The 27162-nt window shown below is 41.9% G+C and overlaps 1 protein-coding gene and 1 long non-coding RNA gene across 4 annotated transcripts; one reads left to right on the top strand and one right to left on the bottom strand.

Moving 5' to 3' along the window:
- Positions 1–2821: 2821 nt before the first annotated feature.
- ZNF181 (zinc finger protein 181) lies at positions 2822–14562 on the top strand. 3 transcript variants are annotated; one of them, XM_007096747.3, is made up of 5 exons: positions 2822–3091; positions 3749–3825; positions 8915–9035; positions 9272–9358; positions 10562–14562. In XM_007096747.3, exons 2-5 carry the CDS (start codon positions 3817–3819, stop codon positions 12037–12039), a joined length of 1695 nt encoding a protein of 564 aa, XP_007096809.2. In that variant the 5' UTR covers positions 2822–3091; positions 3749–3816; the 3' UTR covers positions 12040–14562. The 3 variants fall into 3 exon arrangements, with proteins under 3 accessions (XP_007096809.2, XP_007096808.2, XP_015399594.2); XM_007096746.3 differs by having other exon boundaries at positions 3008–3085; XM_015544108.2 differs by lacking the exon at positions 2822–3091 and having other exon boundaries at positions 3549–3825; positions 9275–9358.
- A 681-nt stretch (positions 14563–15243) lies between these two features.
- Positions 15244–26751, bottom strand: LOC122234264. Its single transcript, XR_006212033.1, has 3 exons — positions 26487–26751; positions 22548–22676; positions 15244–15967 (listed from the first exon to the last, which is right to left on the bottom strand). It is a non-coding gene; the product is annotated as an uncharacterized LOC122234264 (long non-coding RNA).
- Positions 26752–27162: the final 411 nt, after the last annotated feature.

Below are 27162 nucleotides of genomic sequence, written 5' to 3'. Positions count from 1 at the left end.
GAGATGTAGGATGTCAGAGTTCCTCAAGGATGGAAAGAGAGAACATGAAGGTTTTCTTTGGAGGCTCTGCACAGGTTCTACACTGGGCATTCTGGGGTCAGGCCTGGGCCAGACTGGGAATGGAGAGGTCTTCCAATCAGTGACAGAACTGGGACTAGACGCTTGGATTCAAAACTTTGGCCTATAGTGCATGTGTGTAGGCTTATTACAAAGTGACAGATGCAGGATGGGACAATAACAAGGATAAGGATCTCTACCAGAGGCCTCAGCAGGAATCTCTCTCCCCATGGCAAAATTATGTCATTTTTTTGATGTCTCTGGAAGCTAGAGTTCCAAACTTACTTATTGCCATGAGTCTTGGAACAGTTCAGAATCAGTATGAACCAGCTTTTCTTCTCCCAAATTCATATTCTCAAATTTGCCCTGGATTAATTTCCAGCAGCAAAACCATTTACTGTAAATAGTGAGTAACGGAAAACGAAGGCAGGGCTAGTGGAGGAGTGGGTTCAGTATGGCATGTATTTTCCTATCTCCTTACTGATTTCTTTTGGCCCTATTTCCTTTCTCAAGTGACTGGCATATTTAAAACCAGCTTGCTTATTACGCCTGTGACTTCCCACTGCACCTGCCCCTGGATTTCTCTTTATTCTCTACTCATTAGAGTGCATCTATCCTTTTTGGAGTGCTCACATGTTAGGGTTTCAGCTTTGAAGCAAGTTCTTTAAGAGCTGGACATAAAGAGCTACTGAAACAAAAGGACTAGCCCTCTATTTAAACTTCTCACAACAGGGCACCTGGGTGGCTCAGTCAGTTAAGCGGCCAACTTCGGCTCAGGTCATGATCTCGAGGTCCGTGAGTTCGAGCCCCGCGTCGGGCTCTGTGCTGACAGCTCGAAGCCTGGAACCTGTTTCAGATTCTGTGTGTCCCTCTCTCTGACCCTCCCCCGTTCATGCTCTGTCTCTCTCTGTCTCAAAAATAAATAAATGTTAAAAAAAAAAAGTTAAAAAAAAAAAAAACTTCTCACCTCTGCCCCAGCCCCATCTAGTCTTTTATGGTTAGCCACTCCCCTCACCCCACCGTGAACTTAATTTATGTGCCAAATATCTGAAGGCTTATAATGGGAAGACTTCATAATTCTCTCAGGAAGGTTATGAGAAAAAGCAGCAACAATGCAGAATCCGTATGTAAAATTTACTGGATGGACCAAGCAGGAACTGTTATATCTAAATGTAGTTTAAAGTGTTTGCAGACTGGTAGTAATCCCAGAACTTGTCTGAACTTGTCTAGAACTTGTCTGGGGCACCTGGATGGCTCAGCTGGGTGTGAGCGCGCGCACACACACACACACACACACACACACCATCTTCTTTATCCATTCATCTGTCAATGGTCATTTAGGCTCTTTCCACACTCTGGCTATTGTCGATAGGACGGCTATAAACATTGGAGTGCATGTGCCCCTTCGAAATAGCACACCTGTATCCCTTGGATAGATCCCTAGTAGTGCAATTGCTGGGTCGTAGGGTATGTATTTTAATATCGAAAAGGCTTTTGCTCTAAAAGAACGATGACCCAGAGATGTGCAATTCTCAGAGAAGGAAATATTAAAGCCAACAGACACATGAAAAGATTCTCAACCTTATTAACGATAAAAGATATGCAAATTTAGACCACATTGAGCCACAATTTCACACTTAGCAGACTGGCAAAATTTGAAAATTTCACAAAATCAAGTGCTGGCAGTAATAGCTGGCAACCAAAATAACTATCAACCATGCTGGGAGTGCAAATTGGTACAATTTTGGAATACAATTTGTCATTGTATAATAAAGACGTGGATGGGAATATATTTTGCATTGGCAAATCTTTTCCTCTTACACATTGTAAGCCTTAAGAAGAATCTAGGTGGTGTCACAGTGTTTTTGCAAACTACTCTTGCTATAGGAATTAAGCACCACACCCACAAGATACATACCGAGGTGGAGGCACACTGATGAATCTGATACACATAAGTACTTGAAATACACAAGAAAATTCATAGCCACACAATTTATCATTTAAAAATAAGTACAATTGAAATCAACAATTACAAATTAAAAGAAAGTAAAGGATAAACCCACAGATACACCCGCAGCAGGCTGCTTTGGCCTGCGGACAACTGCAGGTGGCGCGCGTTTGGGTGGGCGGGGCGAGGTCAGCGCTTCTGGAGACAGAGGTGGGGGAGGCTCTGCCCGTTATCGGAGGAGTGAAGGTCTTTTTCCTCAAAGCGTTCGCCCGAGCCTGTCATTTCTGAGTCCTTCGAGGACCTGTACACGTGACGGCGGCAGTCAGTGTCACAGCCGCGACGCGACCGCACACATTTCCGGGAAGTAGCGTCTGTGCGCTGACAACTGTTGCCATGAAAGCCCGGACACAGGGCATTTTAGGGAACGACAGGACTGGGCAAGCGGACGCCGAACACTCAAGACCCTCACGTGCTGACCACAGTGGCCCAGGCTTTTGTACGAGAGGAGACCTTCCGCTGGCAGAGGCGAGCTCTCCGCCGGCACCAAGCAAGGGCGGCCCACGTCCCGGCAGGAGGACGTACGCGTGAGCAGACCGGCGACCCGGAAGACCTTTCGCGGCCGCCTAATTTTCTGGGAAGTGTAGTTTCGTGGTTCGGGCGCCATTGTACTTAAGAAGCAAGCAGAGGGCGATCCTGTTGTCCCCTGGATACTTCGCGTGCGCGTCCCGGTGGAGCAGCTCTGCGACGAGAGCCATCCGCCGGGGCGTTCCTCAGACAGCGCGGCCGTTTTTCTCGCCGGGCGCCCGGAGCTCGCACGGCCGCGCAGCCTTCTGGGAAGTGTGGTTTTACGGGGGGACGTACGAAGCGCCGGTAACTCGTCCCTGACGCGGAGGCGTCTGGGAAATGCCGAGCTGGTGTGGGCTCCGTCCTCCGTCCACCCCGCGATAGTGTCGGGAAGGCGGCCGAATTTTCCAGGGATAGTGCGGTTCTCGTGACGGCGGCGGCCCTGGTCCGCGGAGGTGCGGGCTCTGGTCCGCCCGGCCCGGGCCTCGGGGCCAGGGAGGGCCCGCCGGAACTCAGGCAAGTGTGAGTCCCAGCAGGGCGGCGGGGCGCCGGGCACGCTGGTGCCTAGTCTACCCCGCGGGGGGAGCACCGCCTGGGCCTTAGCCTCCTGGACCTCTCTGTAAAAGGGGTATCGCTTACCGCCTAGAGCTGTGACAAGGAAATGGGCGAGTGAGTGTGCAGGGTACGCACTGAAAGAAAACCCCATCCGCAGTGGTGTTTAGCCAGTCCGGTCATGAAACTGACGCTTTTCACGTGTGCAGCCTTCAACAGATGGGTTCAGTATCGCTTAGTTTCAGTTTTCTCACCCTTTAGAAGAGAAATATGGAATAATGTGAATGTCCACCATGCATAGTTGTGAAGATTGAACGAGCTCTTCACATGATTGCTGTTGTTCTGTGAGCCTGTCTCTTGTGTGTGTGTATAAAATAAGTGTATATTTATGTGTATATATATATATACACACATAAATATACACACACACACATATATAGTAGATTTACACACCGTTGGCGCCTGGTGAATGATTACCTCGTGCTAAGGAACACTCTGCTAGTTCAGGGGAAGAATGGAGTCTTAGAAAGTGATTCCCAGTGTACTTTTCCTTGCAAGTGTGTTACAGAGCTGCAAGATAAGCCTCATTTTTCATGGCTTCTTTTTTGTGTTGATCTGCCTTCTCAGGACACTACTCTTCTTTAAGACAAGAGCCTGAAAAGAGGACTGTGTTGACTATTGGAAATTGCAAAGCCATGTTCCAGGTAAGTCGGTAAGATCCCCGGATCTTCCTGAAACACCTTAGCAGAATTCTTGAGTGTTTGCTTTGCTTCTCTTGCCAGTTCCTACCTAACGAAGTCCATTTAGGGACCGGATCTATGATTCCTTTCATTATAGCAAAGGATGGAGCCCACAGAAGAACTCCCAAAGTACTGTCTACTCTCAGTGCTCCTCTTCTGCCATTTTTCTGCTTGAAGCCTCTGTAGAATCTTGAGCAAAAAAAAAAAAAAATTTTAATTACAATTCAGAATTCATGTTTAGAATTTTAGATATGCTTTACAGTTGTCAAAGCAGTATCATGTGGTCTCAGTTAATGGTATGCCAGTCCTTTCAGTTGTTCAAGTCAAGAGATGTTTGGAGTCCTCTTTGATTCTTTCCTTTCTCTTGTAACACATTCAGACGCCCTAGTTGAATCTGAAATACATCCCGGATATCTACAGAATCTCACCAGTGGTTGCAACATCACCATCACCACCACCGCCACCACCATCCTGTCATTCCTCATCTTAAAACTCTTCAGTGACCCTAACTCAAGTCAGAGTTCTATAGTGACTTAAAACGCTTTGTGCAGGGGCGCCTGGGTGGCTCCATTGGTTAAGTGTCCAACTCTTGATTTCGGCTCAGGTCATGATCTCACATTCGTTAGATCGAGCCCTGCATCGGGATCCTTGTTGAAACCTAAGAACCTAAGAGTCTCTCTTTCCTTCTCTCTCTGTGCCTCCCCTGCTGGCTTCTTGCATTTGTTCTCTTGAAATAAAGAAAGAGAGAGAGAGAGAGAGAAAGAAAGAAAGAGAAAGAAAGAAAGAAACCAAAATGCTTTGTGCAATTACGCTTTTATTCCTCTGATCTCATCTTACTACTCTGTCTCCTTGTTCCCGTGAGCTCTAGCCACACTGGCTACGGCTTCCAGGCCTTGGAAATTGCTGTACCATCTGCTTGGAATATTCTTTCCCCAGATATGTAGAAGCTTGATTCATACCCCCTTCATAGCTTTGCTCAGTGGTTACTTTCTCAGGAAAGCTTCTCCTAACACCTGCAGTCAACTTTTCTAACAATCACTTCTACTCCTCCTCACTGCTTTGTTGTTTTCCAAAGTGGTTATCACTCACTAGATAACACGCTATTTAGTAAGTGCATATGCTCGTTGTTGGTCTCCTCCCTCTAGGAGGGATTTTTTTCCCCCTGTCTTGACTGTTTTCAGGACCCAGTGTGGCATCTGACACAAAACTGATGCTTGGTTGTTCAAAATAATAAGTTTTCACCATAGCCGCACTTTTGTTTTCATGGAGGAAGACTTTATTAATTATAAGGGAATGGGAATATAAGGAATTAAACAATTATAGTAAACATAAAGAGGGAGAGAAGTATAGAGAAGAACAGAGAAGGCTTAATACAGCAAATCAGGTACTTAAAACATCTGACCTTCTGGCTCGGGAAACCCTGCGGTGACCAGCCCAGTTGGAGTCCCAAGGGTCCTGGAAGGAGCATCCTCCCCTCAGGTGAGACTTCCGAGTAGCTATCCTACCAGGGCAATATATACATATACTACCCTTGTGTGATTTATGGTTAGTCATTAAGTTTGCCCAAGTGCAGTGCTGAGCAAGCTGTTTTTGTTTCTCTTATCGTATCTCACCCAGGAGCCTGGCATCTGTATATTCCTTTTCCCTTCCTGATCCATTCTGGGAGGCCAGCCTGATTTGGCTCAAGGAGGAACATGAGGCACATTAATCCCTCTTGGCGTCAGGAACAGAAGGGCCAGTTTTGATCTTGAGGCCAGATACAGCATACAAGCTGACTAAGCCCCCATGATTTGTATGTGTGGCTCTGGGCAGAAATGCGAAACAAGTCACATGAACAGCTTTACACGGAACATTGGTAAATCGTTGTCGAGTGAATGAACTTTGAAACAAACGGTTAGGATCCTTGAAAAAAAAGGGTAGGATCATCAGGTGGAAGGTGAAGCCTGGCATAGTGTTAGTGGCATATGTACATGTTGGGCAGAGTCTGGTTTCTTGGGAATATTATTAGATAACTAGGGAAAAAATTTTTTTTTTTTTAAATTTTTTTTTTTCAACGTTTTTTATTTATTTTTGGGACAGAGAGAGAGACAGAGCATGAACGGGGGAGGGGCAGAGAGAGAGGGAGACACAGAATCGGAAACAGGCTCCAGGCTCCGAGCCATCAGCCCAGAGCCTGACGCGGGGCTCGAACTCACGGACCGCGAGATCGTGACCTGGCTGAAGTCGGACGCTCAACCGACTGCGCCACCCAGGCGCCCCGGGAAAAAACTTTTTAAGTAAAAGCTAAAGTGAACTAGTTGCCAACATCATTCATTGATACATTTTGTAAACACTTGTGAAATATCTGTTGGGAAGAATCTTACATAGGTTTGAGCGTCCTATCCCGTGACATGTAGGACTTCGTAATCTAGTGCAATACTAAGAGAACTTTTCTTTTCTTTTTTCTTTTCTTTTTAGTCTTTTATTTCTTTTCTTTCTTTCTCTTTCTTTCTTTCTTTCTTTTCTTTTCCTTCCTTCCTTCCTTCCTTCCTTCCTTCCTTCCTTCCTTCCTTCCTTCCTTCCTTTCATTTGTTTTACTTATTTAGAGCACAGGAAGGGCAGAGAGAGGAGAGAGAGGGAATCCCAAGCAGGCTCCTCACTGTCAGCGTGGAGCCTGATGTGGGCCTCGAACTTGTGAACCATGAGGTCATGACCAGAGCCAGAATCAAGAATTGGACACTTAACTGACTGAGCCACCCAGGCACCCCCTAAGAGAACTGTGGTGGAAATGTTCTTTTTGTGTACCGTCCAATATGGAGCCACCAGCCCTATGTGACTATTGAGTACTTGAACTGTGACTAAAGTGACTCAGGAACTAAATTTTAAAGTTTAATTTTTTTTTTTTTTTTTTTTTTTTTTTTTAAATTTTTTTTTTTCAGCGTTTTTAATTTATTTTTGGGACAGAGAGAGACAGAGCATGAACGGGGGAGGGGCAGAGAGAGAGGGAGACACAGAACCGGAAACAGGCTCCAGGCTCCGAGCCATCAGCCCAGAGCCTGACGCGGGGCTCGAACTCACGGACCGCGAGACCGTGACCCGGCTGAAGTCGGACGCTTAACCGACTGCGCCACCCAGGCGCCCCTAAAGTTTAATTTTTAATTTTTATTAATTTAAACGTACATAGCCAAATGTGGCTAGTGGCTACTGTTTTGAGCCAGTACAGGGCTGGTAGAAAAGTAAGAAAGCATAAGAAATTAAGATAGGTGCTGGAATAAAGATCCTAAGTTCTTCTGGGGACAAAGATGAATGAATATCCCAGGCTGCCCAGGCAACTGAAGGGGCAGGAAGAGTTGAAGCATCCCTGAGGAGGCAAGGCTGGAACTGGTTTTGGTGACCCAGGGTACCAGGGAGGCAGAGATAGGAGTGAAGTTATACCAGACTGAGAGAACTTCTTGAGCACAGGTACATAGGGCTAAGAATCTTTCAAGGAACTGTGAAAATTTTCTAAAGTGGTGGTTCTCCAACAGGGGTGATTTTGTCTCCTTTAGCCCTACCCATAGGGGACATTTGATAATGTCTGGAGGAAACATTTTTGGTTGTCACAGCCCTGGGGTGCAGCGGAATGGGTAGAGGCTAAGGGTGCTACTAACTAAACACTCTGCAATGCATAGGACAGCTCCCACCACGATTATCCAGCCTGAAGTGTCTGTTGACATTGGTCAATAGACCAATGTACTTGAACTGTGACTTCAGCTCGGGTCATGATCTCACGGTTCGTGAGTTCAAGCCCTGCGTTGGGCTCTGTGCTGACAGCTCAGAGCCTGGAGCCTGCTTCTGATTCTGTGTCTGCCTCACTCTCTGCCCCCTGTCCTGTTCACACTCTGTCTCTGTCTCTCAAAAAGTGAAGAAATGTTAACAAAGATTTTTTAAAAGTAAATAAATACACTTAAATAAATAAAACCAAAGACCAGTATCACTAATGAATATACAGGCCGAATATCCAAATAAAATAATAGAATATTGAATCAGCCACTTGGAGTGAAAAATGTATCATAGCCAAACAATGTCCACATCATCAATGAAAGATGATAATAATGCCATTTTAAATGTATACATTTTTTGCACATATTATAGTTTGACTAATGAGTAAGCTGTTACTGAACATTTAAGCTTTTTCTAAAGGTTTGCTATTTTAAATAATATCATGAATGGGTACTATTTTCTTAGAATATTTTCCTTGAAATGTGTTCTCTGATTCTTTGCCTGTACTTTTCAATGTTTTTTTTTTTTTTTTTTTTATTTTAGTGTTTATTTTTGAGAGAGAGAGAGTGCACAAGTTGGGGAGGAACAGAGAGAGAGGGAGACACAGAATCCAAAGCAGGCTCCAGGCTCTGAGCTGTCAGCACAGAGTCTGACGTGGGGCTGGAGCCCACAAACCCTGAGATCATGATCTGAGCCGAAGTCGGATGTTTAACCGACTGAGCCACCCAGGCGCCCCTCTTTGCCTGTACTTTAAGGTCCAATTCAAGGACTGCCTATGGCATGAAACTGTTCTTTAGTTTTCTTGCCCATGGGTCTCAATTTTTTTAAATTTCAGATCATCAATACAAGGTTTAATTATATACCATAAATGGTTTTTGTTTATAAACTAGTTACATATGTATCTTTCTTTAATATAAAGATGTCTTTTTTCTGAACCTACTGGATCATTCTTTTGAACCTTATTGGATCATCATTTTTTATTTACCTGTCATGTAAGCTATAAAAAAAATACAACTAAGTACTTGACTGTATGCTGTCACATGTTGAATGCTGATTTTAAAAATTTTAGAATTTTCTTCCCTTTGGCAGAACAAACTCTCCTGAAGCAAAAGCTCTCATATTTCTCTTACCCTTATTGTAAAACAATGCCAAACACATAATTATCCAATTACTATGTAACTTAGATCCCTGATCATTGCTATAACTACTGAATCTTGTTCCCTTTCTTCTACAACCAGGGTAATTTTGTTCCTTAGTCAGTGACAGAAGTGGCCCTGGCTATGACTGAGCCTAAATATGTTTGCTCTTTCAGGTGACATTTAGTGATGTGGCCATAGACTTCTCTCATGAAGAGTGGGGATGGCTAGATTCTGCTCAGAGGGATTTATACAAGGATGTGATGGTCCAGAATTATGAGAACCTGGTTTCTCTAGGTAAGCACAGCTCCCTCTCTACCCCAGTGGGGGAGACTTTCTGTCAATTACTGGAGATCCTCCTGAGTAAATGGCTGAAATTTTGTTTCAGTTCCCAAGGATGTGTAGAGTTCTTTTGTGCCCTGCCTGAAGCTTATCTTCCCATTTCAGTGAAACTTCCTTTCGTTCCTTTTATGATGATGGCCTCTCCTTCATGAGGACCACAGTTTAAACAGGTTCTGTATTTTTCCTGTAAGCAGGTCTTTCCATACCTAAGCCGTATGTGATCAGTTTATTGGAGGATGGAAAAGAACCTTGGATGGTGGAGAAGAAACTGTCAAAAGGTATGTTTCCAGATGAGTCGTGGAGAATCAGGCAAAAGAAGTCTTTGTTAAACATGCTTGTGGAAAGTATGGAGGCATTTTTGCATATTTTAGGGGTACTCTCTTCAGAGATCCCAAATGTAACATATGAGGGATCCTTAGATTTCAAAACAGCCATTCCTCCACCCCGGGTTATTATCTTTCTGCATTACTTATGTTATCTAAAAAAAAATGGAGGTTTTGCCATCATTATAATTCAGATTGTTATTTTATTTGCAACAAAATAAAGCAAATTATTCTCTTTAAGTCCACTTAAGGAAAACTATACCAATGGTTTTAGGCAAAGAAAGGCTGTCAGTGAGATGGCAAATGAGTTTTCCCCTAAGGCTGAGCTTCGAGGGTCAAATGTGGACATGAGTGATAGAGGAAGTAAAGAATGTATAAAAAAGTTTCTAGGAACAATGTTTTCTAATGTCCAATAAATGATACGATTTTACACAGATCCTACACAAACAAAGCCTAAATCTTTTAGAACGGTAAAGAATATTTATTTTGTTCGTTGTTAACTGTGTAATGCAGTACTATAAATTGTGCATTTTGGGGAGATGGGGTGGCTCAGTCAGTTGGGCATCCAGCTCTTGATTTTGGCTAAGGTCATGCATGATCTCATGGTTTATGGGATCAAGCCCCATGTTGGACTCCGGACTCAGCATCGAGCCTGCTTGGGATTCTCGGTTTCCCTCTCTCTGCCCCTCCCCTGTCTCAAAATAAATAAATAAACTTAAGAAAATAAATTGTGCATTTTAAGCATACTAACTGACAGTAGTAAATTGAGAATAACTGAAGGTTGGAGAACCAAGGCTGTGAGACCAAAATGTGGTCTTTCACATAAATGTAGGTACAGAATAGAACGTTGGCTTGGAATCCAGAATACCTTGTGCGTTTTTTTTTCCTTACAGTTTCACTTTTTTTCCACAGACTGTTTGCCTGTATTTAACTCATTTTCCTTATTACTCTCTGTTCCCGTCTCTCTGAGCTGTCTCTGTTTTCTGCTCCATTTGAACTTTGTTCAGAAATGATTGAATACATGAGAATTGTCAGTTATGTGCTTTCTGGGGATGAAGATGTGCTCTATTTTTCCTCTAGTTCTCTAATCCTTCCATAGAAGTTTCTTTTTAAGAAGTACAGAAAAAAGCAGTGTTTTGCTTTCTTGATATATTTCAGATTGGGAATCAAGATGGGAAAACAAGGAATTATTAATGAAGGAGGATATTTATGATGAAGATTCACCCCAAATGGTAATAATAGAAAAAATTACAAAACAGAATCATGAATTTTCAAATTTTAACAAGGACTGGGAATTTATAGAGGCGTTGGAGGGGAAGCATGAAAATCAGGTAGAACATTTCAGACCTGTGACCCTCACCTTTAGAGAAAGTCCCACTGGGGAAAGTATTCACAAATTTAGAAGCATCCTCCATTTAAAGTCTATTCTTTCTGAACCACAAAGAATTTCTGCTGAAGGGAAATCACATAAACATGATATATTTAAGAAGAGCTTACCAAAAAAACCTGTTATAAAAAATGACGGTATCAATGGTGGAAAGAAACTTTTGAATTCTAAAGAAAGTGTGGCAGCCTTCAGCCAGAGCAAATCTCTTACCCTTAACCATTCTTATAATAGAGAGAAAGTCTATACATGCAATGAATGTGGGAAAGCCTTTGGCAAGCAATCCGTCCTTAATCGCCATTGGAGAATTCATACCGGAGAGAAACCATACGAATGTCATGAATGTGGGAAGACGTTTAGCCATGGCTCATCCCTAACTCGACATCAGATAAGTCACAGTGGAGAGAAACCTTACAAATGTATTGAATGTGGGAAGGCCTTCAGCCACGTGTCATCACTTACTAATCATCAGAGTACTCACACTGGGGAGAAACCGTATGAATGTATGAACTGTGGAAAGTCGTTCAGTCGTGTTTCACATCTCATCGAACATCTGAGAATTCATACTCAAGAAAAACTCTATGAGTGTCGAATATGTGAGAAGGCCTTCATTCATAGGTCGTCTCTCATTCACCATCAGAAGATTCACACTGGAGAGAAACCTTATGAATGTAGTGAATGTGGAAAAGCCTTTTGCTGTAGCTCACACCTTACCCGACATCAGAGAATTCACACTGTAGAGAAACAGTTCGAATGCAACAAATGTCTGAAAGTCTTTAGCAGCTTGTCATTTCTTATTCAGCATCAGAGTATTCATAATGAAGAAAAACCTTTTGAATGTCAGAAATGCAGGAAATCCTTCAACCAGCCAGAATCACTGAACATGCATTTAAGAAATCACACTAGATTGAAACCTTATGAATGCAGTATATGTGGGAAAGCGTTCAGTCATAGGTCATCCCTGCTTCAACATCACAGAATTCACACTGGAGAGAAGCCCTATGAATGTATTAAATGTGGGAAGACCTTCAGCTGTAGTTCAAACCTTACTGTACATCAGAGAATTCATACTGGAGAAAAGCCATATAAATGTAATGAGTGTGGGAAGGCTTTTAGCAAAGGTTCAAATCTTACTGCCCATCAGAAAATCCATAATGGAGAGAAACCCAGTAGTGCAATAAGTGTGGAGAAGCCTTTAGGCCACATGAACCTTTCTACGTGTGAAAAACCATATAAGCGAGAAACTGTATGAATGCGATATTTGTCATAATACACTTAGCCATAGATCCTTCCTGAAAATTTATACTGGAGAAAAGTCTTTTGAATGTAATGAATGTGGGAAGGTCTTTAGCAGTAAAACAAGCCTTACTGTCTATCACAGTTCACACTGTAGAGAGAATGTTTATTGCCTTCATAAAGGCAATAAATACGGGAAAGCCATTAGCCACTGTTAATCCCTTAATTGACAGAAGTAAGTACCACAGGAGAAAAACCCTATATATGTAGCATATGGGAAAGACATTAGGCAATATGAATCTCTTATTGAACACACAGGAGAGAAGCAATATGAATATAAAAATTGTGGGAAGTCCTTCAGTGAAAGTGTATCCCTTATTCTGTCTCAGTTCACACTGGAGAGAAAGCTTGTATGAGAAATGTAGCAAACTGTTCGTTGTGTTATCTTGCTAGACCTCACAAGATTAATGCTAGAACAGCCTGAAAGACGTAGGAGTTATGTGTAAATCTTTCTTTACAATGATGTTATTTGTAAGCAGTTCTACAGGAGAGCAAATGAGTAGATTATAAATGAATATGCATTTCTTATAGCAATAGCAAACAATTTTACTCGAGTCCTGCATAGAAGTTTCTTTAGCTAATGGGCATGTGAAGATAATTTAGTCACCCAGTGGATCCAGGAAATGTTTTAAAGTTAAAAATTAAAGCTGCAAAAGAAGTAAAAGGTGGTGTGAATAAAGTTTTTGGTCTCTAATAAAATCAGTTTGTATATAATGAACTCTTTCACTGTGACACTGATATTTCTTGCAAAGTTTTTTACTTTCCTCTTGAAGCATTAAGCCTTACTGTGTGCTTTAGCGGGAGACTAGCTAAGCTAGAGAAAAATGGCTTGATCTCTGTGCTGAGAATATCCTTATTTTCGTGAAGATAATTCACAGTCCATTTCCAGTTGGCTTAATTCACACATTTTAATTTTTACCAGTGCAGCGAGAACATAGCCAAGAAACAACAAACTATGAAAGATCAGAGCAGGCTTAATGGTGGATGTGCTCTTCAATCTGAATCTTAAAGGATGAGTACTAATTACCTGTGTGTGGGCACATACACTCTGGGAGTCGTTCTAGGCAAAGCACACAGGCCTGTTCTGTCATGTTAACTCTATCTGGACTCCATGATCCAGAGTCTAGTTTCATGCTTTGTGGCTTTAAGGTATCCCTGCTGGGAGCATGACTGATAACAGCAACAGTCACTTCTCCATCCTGGATCATAGTTATGGGAGTTTACATTGAAATTAATAGTACAGAGCTGTCCCCATTACCCTTCCTCCAGCCTGCCTACCAAGTTTGAAAACAGCTACTTGTAATATGTGCCTTCTTGAAATGCTTGAGAGGCATTTTATTTTCTACACTGAACCTTGACAGATAATTACGGTTTGTAAAGGGGCTGGCTTCAAGTAGTCTTAAGTTTTAGATAAATGGAATAGTCTTACTTGTCTCATGGTTTCCTATCTTGTGACTAGAAGGATAGTACAGAATCCTGTCTGGATTGGATTAGGACTGTCTGGACACTTGGGAGTAAACGACACTTATATAGCTTATATTTCAGGTTATGCTCTCTATGGTGTTTCGTGTCATAAGAAAGAAATTATTTTAAAAAGGAGTATTATATCACATGTAATTGTGATGTGGAATGAGTGATAGGGTTTCCAACTTTAGACAAAATAGTATATGTGCAACCCTAACAAAGCCAAGAGATGAAGGCACATTCCATAGCAATTCTCAATAGAGATAGTAGATTTGGAATGGGATGGTGAGTTTTTAAAAAGCAGACATTTATCTTTCCTTTGGTTTAGTTTTATTTAAGAGATTGTGAAATTCTAAGGAATGTTGAAGGATCTTTGAGAGACTTAAGCACAGCATGGTGTCAAGGATTAAGAACTGTTATAATTATGGATAGATTGGCCACTATATATGTACAGTTGTGGGATAATGGCAAGTGTTCTGTTTCTCCCATTCTTTGTCCTTCCTCCTGTCTCAAGCACTGGTACCACACAGTTGAAGGAGTACTTTAATCCTAGATTTTATTTGCTTTCACTACATGTAGTTTGATGTTACCTTGTTATTTTGTTATGAGAGGATTCATCCAAATATTCAAACTTTGAATGAATTAAACACATACAATTAAAAAGCATAAGCATGCACATGATAACGTTTTACAACTCTTGGTTTAAAGTGCCTTCACAGTGATACTGTGGTTCAGGTTGTGCAGATTGTTGTGTTAATCCTCATACCGGTTTTCTAGCAAGATAGTTTAATGTTGATCTGGCTGCATTTCAGGGACGAGAGACACACAAAAAAACTTCATGCTGTTCTGCCATCTTGGCCCCTCTCTTCACAGTAATACTGAACTAGGAAAAGCAAGCCAGGGTTAAATCAAGACAGTGAGGACTTAAAGTGGTGAGAGTGTATTACCTTGCTGCAGATTGGGCTAAGATCATGATGTTACAGTGTCACTGATGGAGAATCCTACTCCATCATTTCTGTTAACCATTTCTTGAGCATCTGTGAGCCAGGTAAATAAAACACACTCTATACCTTTCAAGAGCTCAAAAGTGTATGCGTGCATGTGTGTGAAGACTATGCCCAGAAGTCATGTCACCCGACTATAAACCCAAGTTGCATGTATACTGGCTTTATATGATCTTGGACAAATTACTTCAGCATCTATAAATGGTGATAGTAATACCTCACAGGATTTTATGAAGATAAATGAGTTAATTTGTATAAAATGTTTGCAGTGTCTTGTACCTCAAAAGCATTCAGTGAATATTAGCTCTTAATTTCATCACTCTTATCTACTTACCGTTTCACTTTTCGCGGGGTCCTTATAAGACACTCCCATTTCCTTCCAACACATCCACCTTTCATATTTGAGCCATTTCCAGAGGGAATATGTTTATTACCCCGTATACTCCCAAGGAGACACAAAGAGCACCAGATAAGAGAAGATGAGACGAAAATCCACCTGGGCTGCAGGAAGGAAGAATGGTGCCCTAAAGATGGTTTTGGAGAAAAGGCAGAATAAGGGAGACATTGTCAATTAAACAGTAATGTTTTGAGAATGATCTTTTTTCTTTTCTTTCTTTGAGCAGTACTGTGGACCTAAAATACTCAGTAAACCATGTTGTAAACAGATGTGCTCTCATCAGGCTTTGATGTTCCATTTATAGAGCACAGGCAGAGCAGATTTAGCATAATCCTTAAGGGTCCTAGGATTTTCAGAATGGTAAATGAACACTGGTTTCTGCTTAAAGTCATCAGCTACATTTGCCCTTAATAAGAGTCAGCTTGTCCTTTGAAACTGAAGCCAGGCATTGACTTTTCTCTAGCTATGAAAGTCCTAGATGACATCTTTTTCCATTGAAGATCTTTTGCTTAGTGTAGCCACCTTCAGTAATGATTTTAGCCACATCTTCTGGACAACTTGCTGCAGCTTCCACATCAGAACTTACTACTTCACCTTGTACTTGTACAGAGATGGCTTCTTAAACTGCACGAATCCACCTCCGTTAGCCCCATTTCCTCTCTGTAGCTTCCTCGCCTCTCCCAGCCTACCAAGAACTGAAGAGTTCGCACTCTGGATCAGGCTTTGGTTTATGGGAATATTGTGACTTCTGTTCACACATTTGTGTGTTCACTGGAGTAGCACTTTTAATTTTCTTCAAGAAATTTTCCTTTGCATTTACAACTTGGCTGTTTGGTGCAAGAGGCCTAGCTGCTTTCAGCCTAACTTGGCTTTTGACCACCTTCCTCACTAAGCTTAATCATAGCTTTTGATTTCAAGTGACAGATGTGTAACTCTTCCTTTCACTTGAACACGTAGAGGCCATTGTAGGGTTATCTGTTGGCCTAATTTCAATATTGTGTCTCAGGGAACAGGGAGGCCTAAGGACCAGACAGAGATGAGCAGGTGGTTAGTGGAGCAGTCAGAACGCACTATTGGTTAAGTTCATGGTCTTATATGTGTGCAGTTTCTGGCACCCCAAAACCATGATGACTGTAACATCAAAGATCACTGATCACAGATCACCATAACAAATATAATAATAAAGAAAAAAAATATTGTGGGAATTACCAAAATGTGACAGAGACATGAAAAGGCAAATGCTGTTTGAAAAATGATGTTGACATTTGTTTGATGCAGGATTGCCACCGATCTTCATCAGTTTGTAAACAATGCAATATCCGCAAACCACAGTAAAGTGAAGTGCAAGAAAATGAGGTGTGCCTGTATAACCTCGGGGAAGTCCTTTCATTTCTCAAGCCTTGATTTCTACATCAAACCAAGATTAATTCCTATTTTACCAGGTGTTTTTGAGAATTGAAGAGAAAATACTCCTAAAGCAAACAGTGGAGTGCCTGGTACATGTGAGTTGCTTGGTGTGTTTTTCTTACTTTTATTAATCCTCCCACTGACTATGAGGTGAGTGTCATAATCATCTCCATGGCATTGTCAGCAACCTGAGATTCGACAGCTCTAGTAAGTTTCCCAGAGTCACACATCTCAAACGTAGGCTAAATTTGAACACCACCCCCCCCCCCCGAGACCATGCAACTGCCTCATGACGGTACTGTGTCTCAGAAGATTAAGGTTTCTTTTGCAACCACACAGGTCCTCTCCTGCCTTTTTGAACAAAAAAATATTCCCTTTAGCATGCTGTTCCTTCAGCCTAGAATGCCCTTCTTATCCCCCTTTTTACCACGCTCATCTGTCAGAGTGACTACTGTTCACCTTGCAAAGTTCACTTCAGTTGTCACCCAGGCTTGCTCAGGCACTAATTGAGGAAATGAGGGATAAAAATGCTGTCGGTCATATAGAAAACCAAGAGCAAAAAGGCAGAAGTTCTTGCTCTCCAGTAATTACTTTTAATGTAAATAGATTAAGTTCTCCAATAAGAGATTGACAGAATGGATTAGAAAAATGTTCCAACCAGATGCTGTCTACAAGTGAGTCACAGTGGGCCCAAAGACACAAATATGTTAAAAGAGTGGGAAAAGCTCTTTTATGCAGAGAGTAACCAAAACAGAGCTCTGGTGCCTATATTAATATCAGACAAAATAGACTTTAAATCTAAAAGATTTCAAGTGACAGGATCACTGTATATTACTAAAATGTTCAACACAGGAAAGATATATACCAATTATAAGCGTTTGCACATCTAATAACAGGCCCATAAAAATATGTGAGGCAAAGTTGACAGAATTGAAGGGAGAAATAGACTGTTGTATTAATAGTTGGAGACTTCAGGACTCCACTTTAAATAATGGGTAGATCACCACACAAAAGATAAAGGAATAAAGGACATAAACAACTCAACAAGCCAACTACACCTAACAGACAAATAACATTCCACCTCAAAACTGCACCATACACATTCTTCTCAATTGCACATGGCATATTTTTCATGATGGATTTATATATTAGCCCATAAAACAAATATCAATAGCTTTAACATATATAAAGTAACTTTGTTGATCATAACAGGAGGAAGTTAGAAATTAAGGAAAAGTGGACAATTCACAAATAAGCAAAAATTAAACTATACACTCATAAATAACTGTTATGGCCTCAATGTGTCTTCCCCCAAGTTCCTATGTTGAAGTCCTACTGTCTGATGTGTTGGTATTAAAAGGTGGGGCTTCTGAGAGATGCTTAGGTCATAATGGTAGAACCCTCATGAATGGGATGGGTCCTTTTAGAAAAGAGATCCCACAGAACTCTCTTGTTCCTTCTGCCTGTGAGGATACAAAACAAATCCTGCAACCTGAAAACCTGACAATGCTGGCACCTTGATCTCTGACTTCCACCCTCAAGAACTGTGAAAAATAGGTTTATCCTGCTTACAAGCTATCCAATCTCTGCTATCTTGTTATAGTAGCCTGAATGGACTAAGAAAACAACCAATGGGTCAACGAATAGATCACAAATTAAATCAGAAAATACTTAAAGACTAATGAAAACACAGCATACCAAAATTAATGTCGTATAGCAAAAGCAGTGCTAGGAGGGAAATTTGTAACATAAATTGCCTATATGAGAAAAGATCTGGGAATCCATAACCTAACTTTACACCAAAAAGCTACGGAAGAAGGAAATAATAAAAGACAAAGTGGAGATAAACCAAATAGAAAAACAGAGAAAATCAGTGAAACCAAAAGTTGGCTCTGAAGAAAATCAACAGAATTGACAGAACGTTACCTAGACTGACACAAAAAAAGAAAACACAAATAACCAGAAATGAAAATGGAGATCTTGCTACCAACCTTACAGAGGTAAAAAGGATTATAAGACAATATTAAGAACAACTGTACACCAACAAATTATTTTCTTTCTTTAAATTTTTATTTAGATTCCAGTTAACATACAGTGTAATATTGGTGCACCAACAAATTATATAATCAAGAAGTGGTCAAATTCCTTGAAACACAAAGATTACCTAAACTAACTCGAGGAAATAGAATGTTTCAACAGATCTGCTTTATAAAAGTTAAAAAAAAAAAAAACAGATTTACTCTATAAAAAGTAAAGAGATTGAGTCAGTAATCAGAAACCTCCCAACAAAGAAAAGTCCTGTACCAAATGGCTGTACAAGTGAATTCTACCAAATATTTAATGAAGATTTAACACCAATCATTCTTCTCAAGCTTCTAAACAATTAGAGGAAAAAAATTCTCTATGAGAACATTGTTCTCATACCAAAGCCAGATAAAGAAATCACATGAAAAGAAAATTACAGAGCAGTATTCTTTGTGGATATAGATGCAAAAATCCTCAACAAAATATTAGCAAATAGAATCCACCAGTATATTAAAAGATTTATTCACCATGACCAAGTACAATTTACCCCAGTAATGCAAGAGTGAGAAGAAAATCAACCAATGTAATCCATTCCATTAATAAAATGAAGGAGAAAACTCACATGATCATCTCACTTTATGCAGAAAAGGCATTTGACAAAACTCAATAACCTTCATGATAAAAATGCTCAGAAAACTAGGAATAGAGGGAAAACTCCTCAACATGATGAAGGCTATGTGTAAAACCCACAGCTAAAATCATCTTCAGTGGTGAAAGACTGAAAGCTTTTCCTCTAAGGTCAGAAAAAGACAAGTAGACCTGCTTTCACAGTTACTATTCATCATTGTTCTCAGAGTTTTATCTCAGAGCTATAAGGCAAGAAAAGGAAATAAAAGGTACCCAAAATGGAAAGGAAGTTGTAAAACTATCTTTTTGCAGTTGAAATGATCCCGTATATAGAAAGGATTCACAAAAGAATTCCCCAAAACTAATAAGGCTAATAGATGAATTCAGCAAAGTTGCAAGGAAAAATCAATACCCCAAGTCAATGGTATATCCATGGAACAGCAATGAATGATACAAAAAGGAAATTAGGAAAGTCCTTCCATTTATAATAGTACCTACAAGAGGAAAATATTTGGTAGTAAGTCTAATCAAGGTGAAAGATTTGTATGCTCAAAACAAAACAAAAATGCTGGACAAAATCAAAGATGACCCAAATAAATGGAAAGATATCTCATGTTCAGAAAAATCCAGAAAGACTTAACATTGTTAAGATGTTAATACTACCCAAAGAGACACACAGATTCAATGCTATTAAAATTCCAGCTGCCCTTTTTTTTTTTTTTTTTTTTAGAAAAGGTAAAGTCAATCCCCAAATTCATACAGAATTATAAAGGGCCCCAAATAGCCAAAACAATCCTAAGAAGAATAAAGAATAAAGTTACCCAACTTCACAATTTATTACAGTGCTACATTAATTACAGCAGTATGGCAGTGACATAAGGACAGACATACAGACCAGTGCAATAGAATAGAAAGCCCAGAAATAAACCCTCACATGTATGGTCAATTAATTTTCAACAAGATGCCAAGACCTTTTAAGGGGAGGGACACTCTGAAAAAGTTGAAGAGCAGGCAACATTTCCTAACTCATTTTATGATGCCAGAATTGTCCTGATACCAAAATCAGACAAAGATACTATAAGACAGAAAGAAGGGAAGGGAAGGAGGGAGGGAGGGAAAGAAGGGAAAGAAGAAAGAAAGAAAGAAAGAAGAAAGAGAAAAGAAAAGGAAAAAGAGAAAGGAAGTAAGAAAGGAAAACTACAGACCAGTATCCCTTACAAATACGATGCAAACATACTGAAAAGACTAGCAACAAACATTTCTCCAAAGAAGATCTATAAATGGCTAATAAACACATGAAAAATGGTCAATATAATTAGTCATTAGGGAAATGCAAACCAAAACCACAATGAGATATCACTGCCAGGATGACTATGAGGAATATTTTAAACAGGGAAAATAAGTGTTAGTGACATTGTGGGGAAAATGGAATCCTTTGTGCAATGCTTATGGGAATGTAAAATGGTATGGCCCTTGTGGAAAACACTATTGTGATTCCTGAAGAGGTTAAATATAGAACGACCATATATTTCAGCAGTTTCACTTCTAGATATATACTCTAAAGCATTGAAAGCAGGGACTTAAACAGATAATTGATCACCAACATGTATGGTGACAGCATTATTTACATTAGGTGAAAAGGATGAAAAACAATCTAGATATTCACAACACATGAACTGATAGACAAATTGTGGCATATACATGCAATGGAATATTATTCAGCTTTAGAAGGAATAGATTTCTGATGCGTGCTACAATATTTATGAACTTTGGAAACATGCTAAGTGAGATAAACCATACACAAAAGGACAAATATTGTACGATTCCATTTATATGAGGTACCTAGAGTAGGGAAATTCATAGAGATATAGAGGTTACCAGCCGCTCAGGGCAGTGTGGAAGGGGAAGTTGTTGTTTAATTGAACAGTTACTGTTTGGGATGATGAAAAAGTTCTGGAAATGGATAGTGCTGATGGATGCACAGCACTGTGAATGTACTTCATGCTAATAAGTTGTAAATTTAAAAGTGACTAAAATGGTATATATCCTACAATAAAAAGAAAAAAAAACCTCAATGCATAATAACATAGCCTTCTTGTTCTTGGGAAGTTCAGTGCTTTGTCTTGATTCCAACAGAAGTAAGGTAAAAGGGAAAAACTTAAGCAAATGATCCAAATCTTCTATAAGATAATATATATTTCATGGTAATTTTCAGAGTGCCACAAACCGTACCTGCTAGCTTTTGCCTCTTTTGGAACTGAGCTAATTTATCTCTGAGGGAATTCATTAGTAGACAAGTTAATGGAAATTACACAATAAGACTGGAATGGAACATGTCAAGAAAATACAGAAGTCTGTAAGTACTCACCAATCACACTGAGAAGAACCTGATTTTTGGAAGGGTGGCAGGTTCTAACATGTAAACACATTATTTGGAGTTTTATTTCTCCTTTAAACATTATTTTTGTAGGAATAATAGTCTCATACAGGATTTCTCATTGATAGTCAGTACTTATGCACGAAAATAACGAAGTGTGCAACCATTGTTGATGACCTTAGGTTGCTAATTATGTAATTATTTAAATTTTGGAATTGATACGGAACATACAAACCCATTTCCTCATTGTAAATCTTGGGAGAATTGAGGCATTGAAATAAGGCCTAAGACATAGACGTGGGAAATGTTCAGAGAATATGTGAATTCTGGTAATAATTGAATGAATCAGTAGTTTATAGTATGGTCCCTGGACCTGCAACATTAGCATCACTTTGAAACCTGGGGTAAATGCAAATTATCAGAACATTGTTCCTGGCAGAGAGAAACACCTGAACAAAAGCCTGATAGCTGGACAGACTGGGATTTAGGGAGGGAAAGAAGGTCTGTTGGGAAGATATAGTTTGGGGTGGTTGGGACAGCATTCATCAAGGTAGAGAGGGGAGGGGTTGGAGCTTAAAGTATTTTTCGTGATATATTAGGGGTTGGGATTTCATCCCAAGAGCAATGGAGAATCTAGAAATAAAAGAGAACCCTCTTCATGCCCCAGGGACAGACTGGGTCATTAATAAGGGGAAAAAATGCTGGGTATGGCTATGGTATACTGAAGAATGGACCACCTCTAGAAGGCCCTCTTGCAGACTTCCAGCCTCTATAGGAGGGTCTTCTAGTTTTTCCACAGGAGCAAAGGCCCAGAGCTATTTTAAAATTACCCAGATTCTCCACAGTGGAAACTGATTCATACTAGTTGTTTGTTTGTTTGTTCACATACTGTCTGGGGAGACTCAACCTACCCCTCTAGGCTGAAGGTGGACTCCCAAGAAATAACCTGGTTGGAGACAGAGCAGAGTTTGGTCCTCTAAGCCATTTAGTTACACTTCCATATATCAGATACACATACACTCAGTGCAAATAGAAGGAGTATGAATAGATTACTCATGACTATACAAATGCTATACATTTGAAAAGGTTTCCTTTTACTAAAACATAAATGCTAATCAGCAATCACCTGAGCCGCCAGGAGACATACTAGAAGACAGACTTACAGGTGCATAAATGCAGAGAATAGAGAGAGATCTTCATGGCCCTTCTGAGGACCCACCTTTCAAAGGTACTTCCAGAGTTGTCAGTTTACATTTGTTTATGTAATTTTTGCAAGGATGCCAGTCTTCCCACTGGAATATTTACAGAAATACAAACATATTCACAGATCATGTCTGAAATCTAATAAAAAATAAGTGGTGATACACAGAAACAAAATATAACCCAACTGAGGAGAAAAACAAATCATTCGAAATAAGCACAGAATGGCAAAGTGGAAGACATTAAAACAGAAAAATGTAGGGGTGTCTGGGTGGCTCAGTCGAGTGTCTGATTCTTGATTTCGGCTCAGGTCATGATCTTGAGGTTGTGGGATCAAGTCCTGCGTCAGTGCTGAGTGTGGAGCCTGCTTGAGATTCTCTTTATCTCTCCCTCTGCCCCTCTTCCCCACTCACCCCCTCTCTCTTCCTCTAAAAAAACAAAAACAAAAACGTGTTCCATATGTCCAAGAATCAAGAAGACTGAACATGTTAAGTAGAGACATGAAAGATTTAAGGAAGACCCTAATCTAAGTAAAAGAGATAAAAACTATAAATTATGGTATGAAATGATGTCACTAAGGGCAAAGTGGACATTGCAGAAGAAAAGATCAGGAAAATGGAAGATGTAGCAGTAGAAACTATTCAAAATGAAACAGAAAATACTAAAAAAGAAAAAATTATCAATGAGCAGTGAGACAACTTCAAAAGAACTACTACACATATATAACTGAAGGCCCTGAAAGAGAAGTAGAGGGACAGAAAATCATTGGAAGAAATAATGACTGAAATATTTCCAAATTGGTGGAAACTATAAACCTAAAGAACAAAGGAGCACAAGAAAATTTCACCAAGGCTGGAGCTTGGGAAAATGGTGGAATAGGAGGAAGCTGAGCTCATCTTGTCCCACATTTTCAACTTGGATCCAAAGACGGGCAGGAAAACTCCACAACTAAATACAGGGAAGAAGCTGTATCTCAAAGGTTAGAAAGGTCAGAAAGGTGAAGGGAGGCTGCCTGAAGGAGGGAAGGAGCTGCACTTGCAAAGAGGGCAGAGAAACAGGCCCTCACACCAGGGAGCTCACATGGGGGAAAACTAAGCCCCATAGCATTTGGCTTTAAAAAAACAGAGGGGCTGAGGTGAGCCTGGGTGTATCAGTCAGTTGAGCATCTGACTTTTTATTTTAGCTCAGGTCATGAACCCAGGGTCGTGGAATTGAGCCCTATGTTGGACTCCATGCTGAGCATGGAGCCTGCTTAAGATTTCTCTCTCTCTCTGTCTCTCTGTCTCTCTGTCTCTCTCTCTCTCTCTGTCTCTCTCTCTCTCTCCCCTCCTGCCCTTCCCCACTTGTGTGAGTGTGCACTCTCTCTCTCAAATAAAAAAATAAAACAATAAAAACCAGGGCTGAATTCTGTGAGTTTGTAAAACCAGTGGGACTTGGAACCTGGAGGTTTGGAGGTCAGCTAACTCAGCATTGGGGGAGCCAGGAAGGTGAGTGATAACTGGGTTGCTGCCCTTAAAAGGACATGAGCCTGCATGGAGAGACAACATAAAAATGGCAGTTTGCACAATGCTGGGGGCAAATAGGAGACAGATCTGTTCATATTGATTTTGGAGTGTGTTAGGGGGACTTCTCCTAAAACAAGGGAGCTGGCACATGCCATTTTCCTCCCTGTCCCCCTAGCATAAGCACAGAGACACCTGCAGGGAGCAGGGCTGCACAGAACTTGTTACCTAACCCACTAGCAGTGTGCCACACCCATGAATTCTCCTGAAGACTTGCCCATTCCAAGCTTGCTAGCCTAGGCCCTGGGCTCAGGGGTTTAAATTTGTTAAAGCCATGAGCACCCTGCCCAGACTTCAAGCGCACATCCACCATGCCACACCCAGTTGTGTGCTCTAGCCACCCCCATGTTTTACCCAATCACACATGCCAGGGAAGTGTCCCATTCTGTGCCCAGCCACAACTCACGCCCCACCAGGAACCATCAGATGGCCCACCCAGTCATGTGCCCCGACCACCTTTGTGGGTTGTGACCAGTCATGCACCCTGTCACCAATGTGCACTGTGCCGAGCCACCAGGTGCACAGGTGCTGCCACATGCTGTACCCAGCCACCACGCCAGGCCCAACCACTGCACTCCACCTAGCTTCCCACCCCAGCCAATGTTGTGCACCATGCTCAGACTGGCACATCGAGCCACCACAGTGATTAGGGAGATCCTGCATAGGACTAGCGGCCCAGTGCAAATTTAGCTAATTTGCTCCCAAGTTCCTAGGCAGGTACTACCCCCAAGAGGTGGCCTGACTGGGTCCCACTAACACCACAGAGAACAAGCACAGCCCACAACAGGCAAAGTCAGTGTAGACAGCAGCACTGAAGAGAAAACTGACTCAGACACAGCAGCAGGGCATAAGCAACGCATGTAGGATACTCTCCTGAAGTGCCAGGTTCTGAACAGGAGACATTGCACTGTAGGGCACTCCAGGACCTCTTCTTCATAAAGTCATACTTTCAAGAGCAGAAGACACAGCTGACATTTTTTTAGTTTTCTTTTTTTTTAATGTTTATTTAATTTTGAAAGAGAGGGGGTGGGGAGGGGCAGAGAGAGAGGGAGACAGAAGTTCTGAAGCAGGCTCTGTGCTGAGAGCAGAGAGCCTGATGAGAGGCTTGAACTCACAAACCACGAGATCATGACCTGAGCCGATGTCAGACACCTAACCAACTGAGCCACCTTGGTACCCCTTTATCTGACTTTCTTAACACACAGGAACAGAAACACAGAAGCAGGCAAAATGAGGAGACAAATTTATCCCAAATGAAAGAATAAGACATGGCTATCTATAGCCAGAGATCTAAGCAAAACAGAATAAGTAAATGCCTGATAGAGAATTTAAACCAAAGATAAGGATACTCACTGGACTTGAGAAAAGAGTGGAAGACATGAGTGAGACCCATAACACAGAGATAAGGAATAACAAAGCAGAGATAAAGGACACAATAAATGAAATGAGAGACACACCTGATGGAATGAAGAGCAGAATGGAAGAAGCTGAGGAACGAATTAGTGATCTGGAAGACAGAGTAACGGAAAGTAAGCTGAATAAAAGAAAGAGAAAAGAATTCTGCAAAATGAGGATAGACTTAGGGAACTCAGTGACTCCATCAAACATGATAACACATTATAGGAGTCCCAGAAGAAGGGAGAAGGGGGCAGAAAATTTATAGGAAGAAAGAGTAGTTGAAAACTTTTTTAAGACATGCTCCCCCCCCCCCTCCCCGCCGATAGATTTGCTAGCTCTCACCCTGTGGGCAATCTGGCAGTCCCAGTACAAGCTCCAGATTTAACCTCTACTGATGTACAAACCCCATCGAGTACTTACAAACAAATTGGCAAAAGCCGTGGAAGACCTAGAGTCCCAAAACCATAGAGCAGTGGCTTCAAACTTTCTCGAAAAAAGCCCGATAATACATATATATTATAGCTTTGTGGATCACAGATCTCTGTCACATATTTCTCTCTCTCTCTGTCTCTCTCCCTGTGTGTGTGTGTGTATGTGTGTGTGCGCGCGCGCGTGCAGGGGTGTTACAACTAAAGTTGCCAGCACGGTTCTTAGCTCTGGGGTCTTATAAACACAGGCCATGAATATAGCCCACAGGCCTCAGTGTTATCCTAGTACCAAATATTGCCGAGAGAAAATTCCAACGCCCTGAATAGATGGAGACCCAGAGCATCTTTGCCGCCTGGATAAGTTAGCGTGAGTAAACTGCCGAGTTGGACTAGGATTCCAAAGCCTGGTCTATGGACTGATTCTAAGAACTGTCGGTGCCTTCCGGGCAGGAGTTCCCGGGGCAGGGGACCCTGGGCCCCTCCCCCTCCCCCATGTGCACCCCTGTCCCTGCACCTGGGAGAAGACGCCTCACTGACAGCCGCGGGGTTTGCTGCGCGACTCAGTTCGGGAGCAATCTGCCACCGAGATGTTCTGACCACGCGTGGCCCCCGCCCTCATCTTCTGAGAGACGGAGGCCCGGTGTGCCCAAGGCGCACTTGCAAGTGCCCCCGAGTTGGCCCTCCGGGGCGCTCATCCATCACTCGTGTGCCCCGGCGCCGAGCGCCCTAAGGACCATCGAAACAGAACACCACGAAGTAATTCGTGACGTGTGCATGACGAGGACTCGCCAGGATCTGATGGTTCCAGGAGCGCCAGGCAGCCCGGGTCAAGCCCTGGCAGGGCCGCCACCACCTGGGCGAGCCGAGGCAAGTTCTGGGCCTTGAAGACCGTTCGCCCACATGCGTAGAGCTAAGTGAAGAGGCCCTGCCCTCCGGGACCGGCTGACGTGGGGGCGGCGGGCGGGCAGGTCGGGGCACCTGGGTGCCACCTCAGGATCCCGGCGGCCCAGCCGCGGGTGCCGCGGGCTCAGCTTCCCCGGGCGGCCGCGCCGCCGCCGGCTCCGGGATGCCGGGCCACCCCGTCAAGCATCTGGAGGTGGCTGTCCCGGGCCCTGGGCTACCCGCACGCGGCGGCGGGGCGCCGGCCTAACTGCTGTCCTCTGCGGCGGCGCTTGGAGAGACGCGCCCGG

Source organism: Panthera tigris, chromosome E2 (genome assembly GCF_018350195.1).
Source record: "Panthera tigris isolate Pti1 chromosome E2, P.tigris_Pti1_mat1.1, whole genome shotgun sequence".
NCBI lineage: Eukaryota > Metazoa > Chordata > Mammalia > Carnivora > Felidae > Panthera > Panthera tigris.
This window is presented reverse-complemented; position numbering and strand designations above follow the sequence as displayed.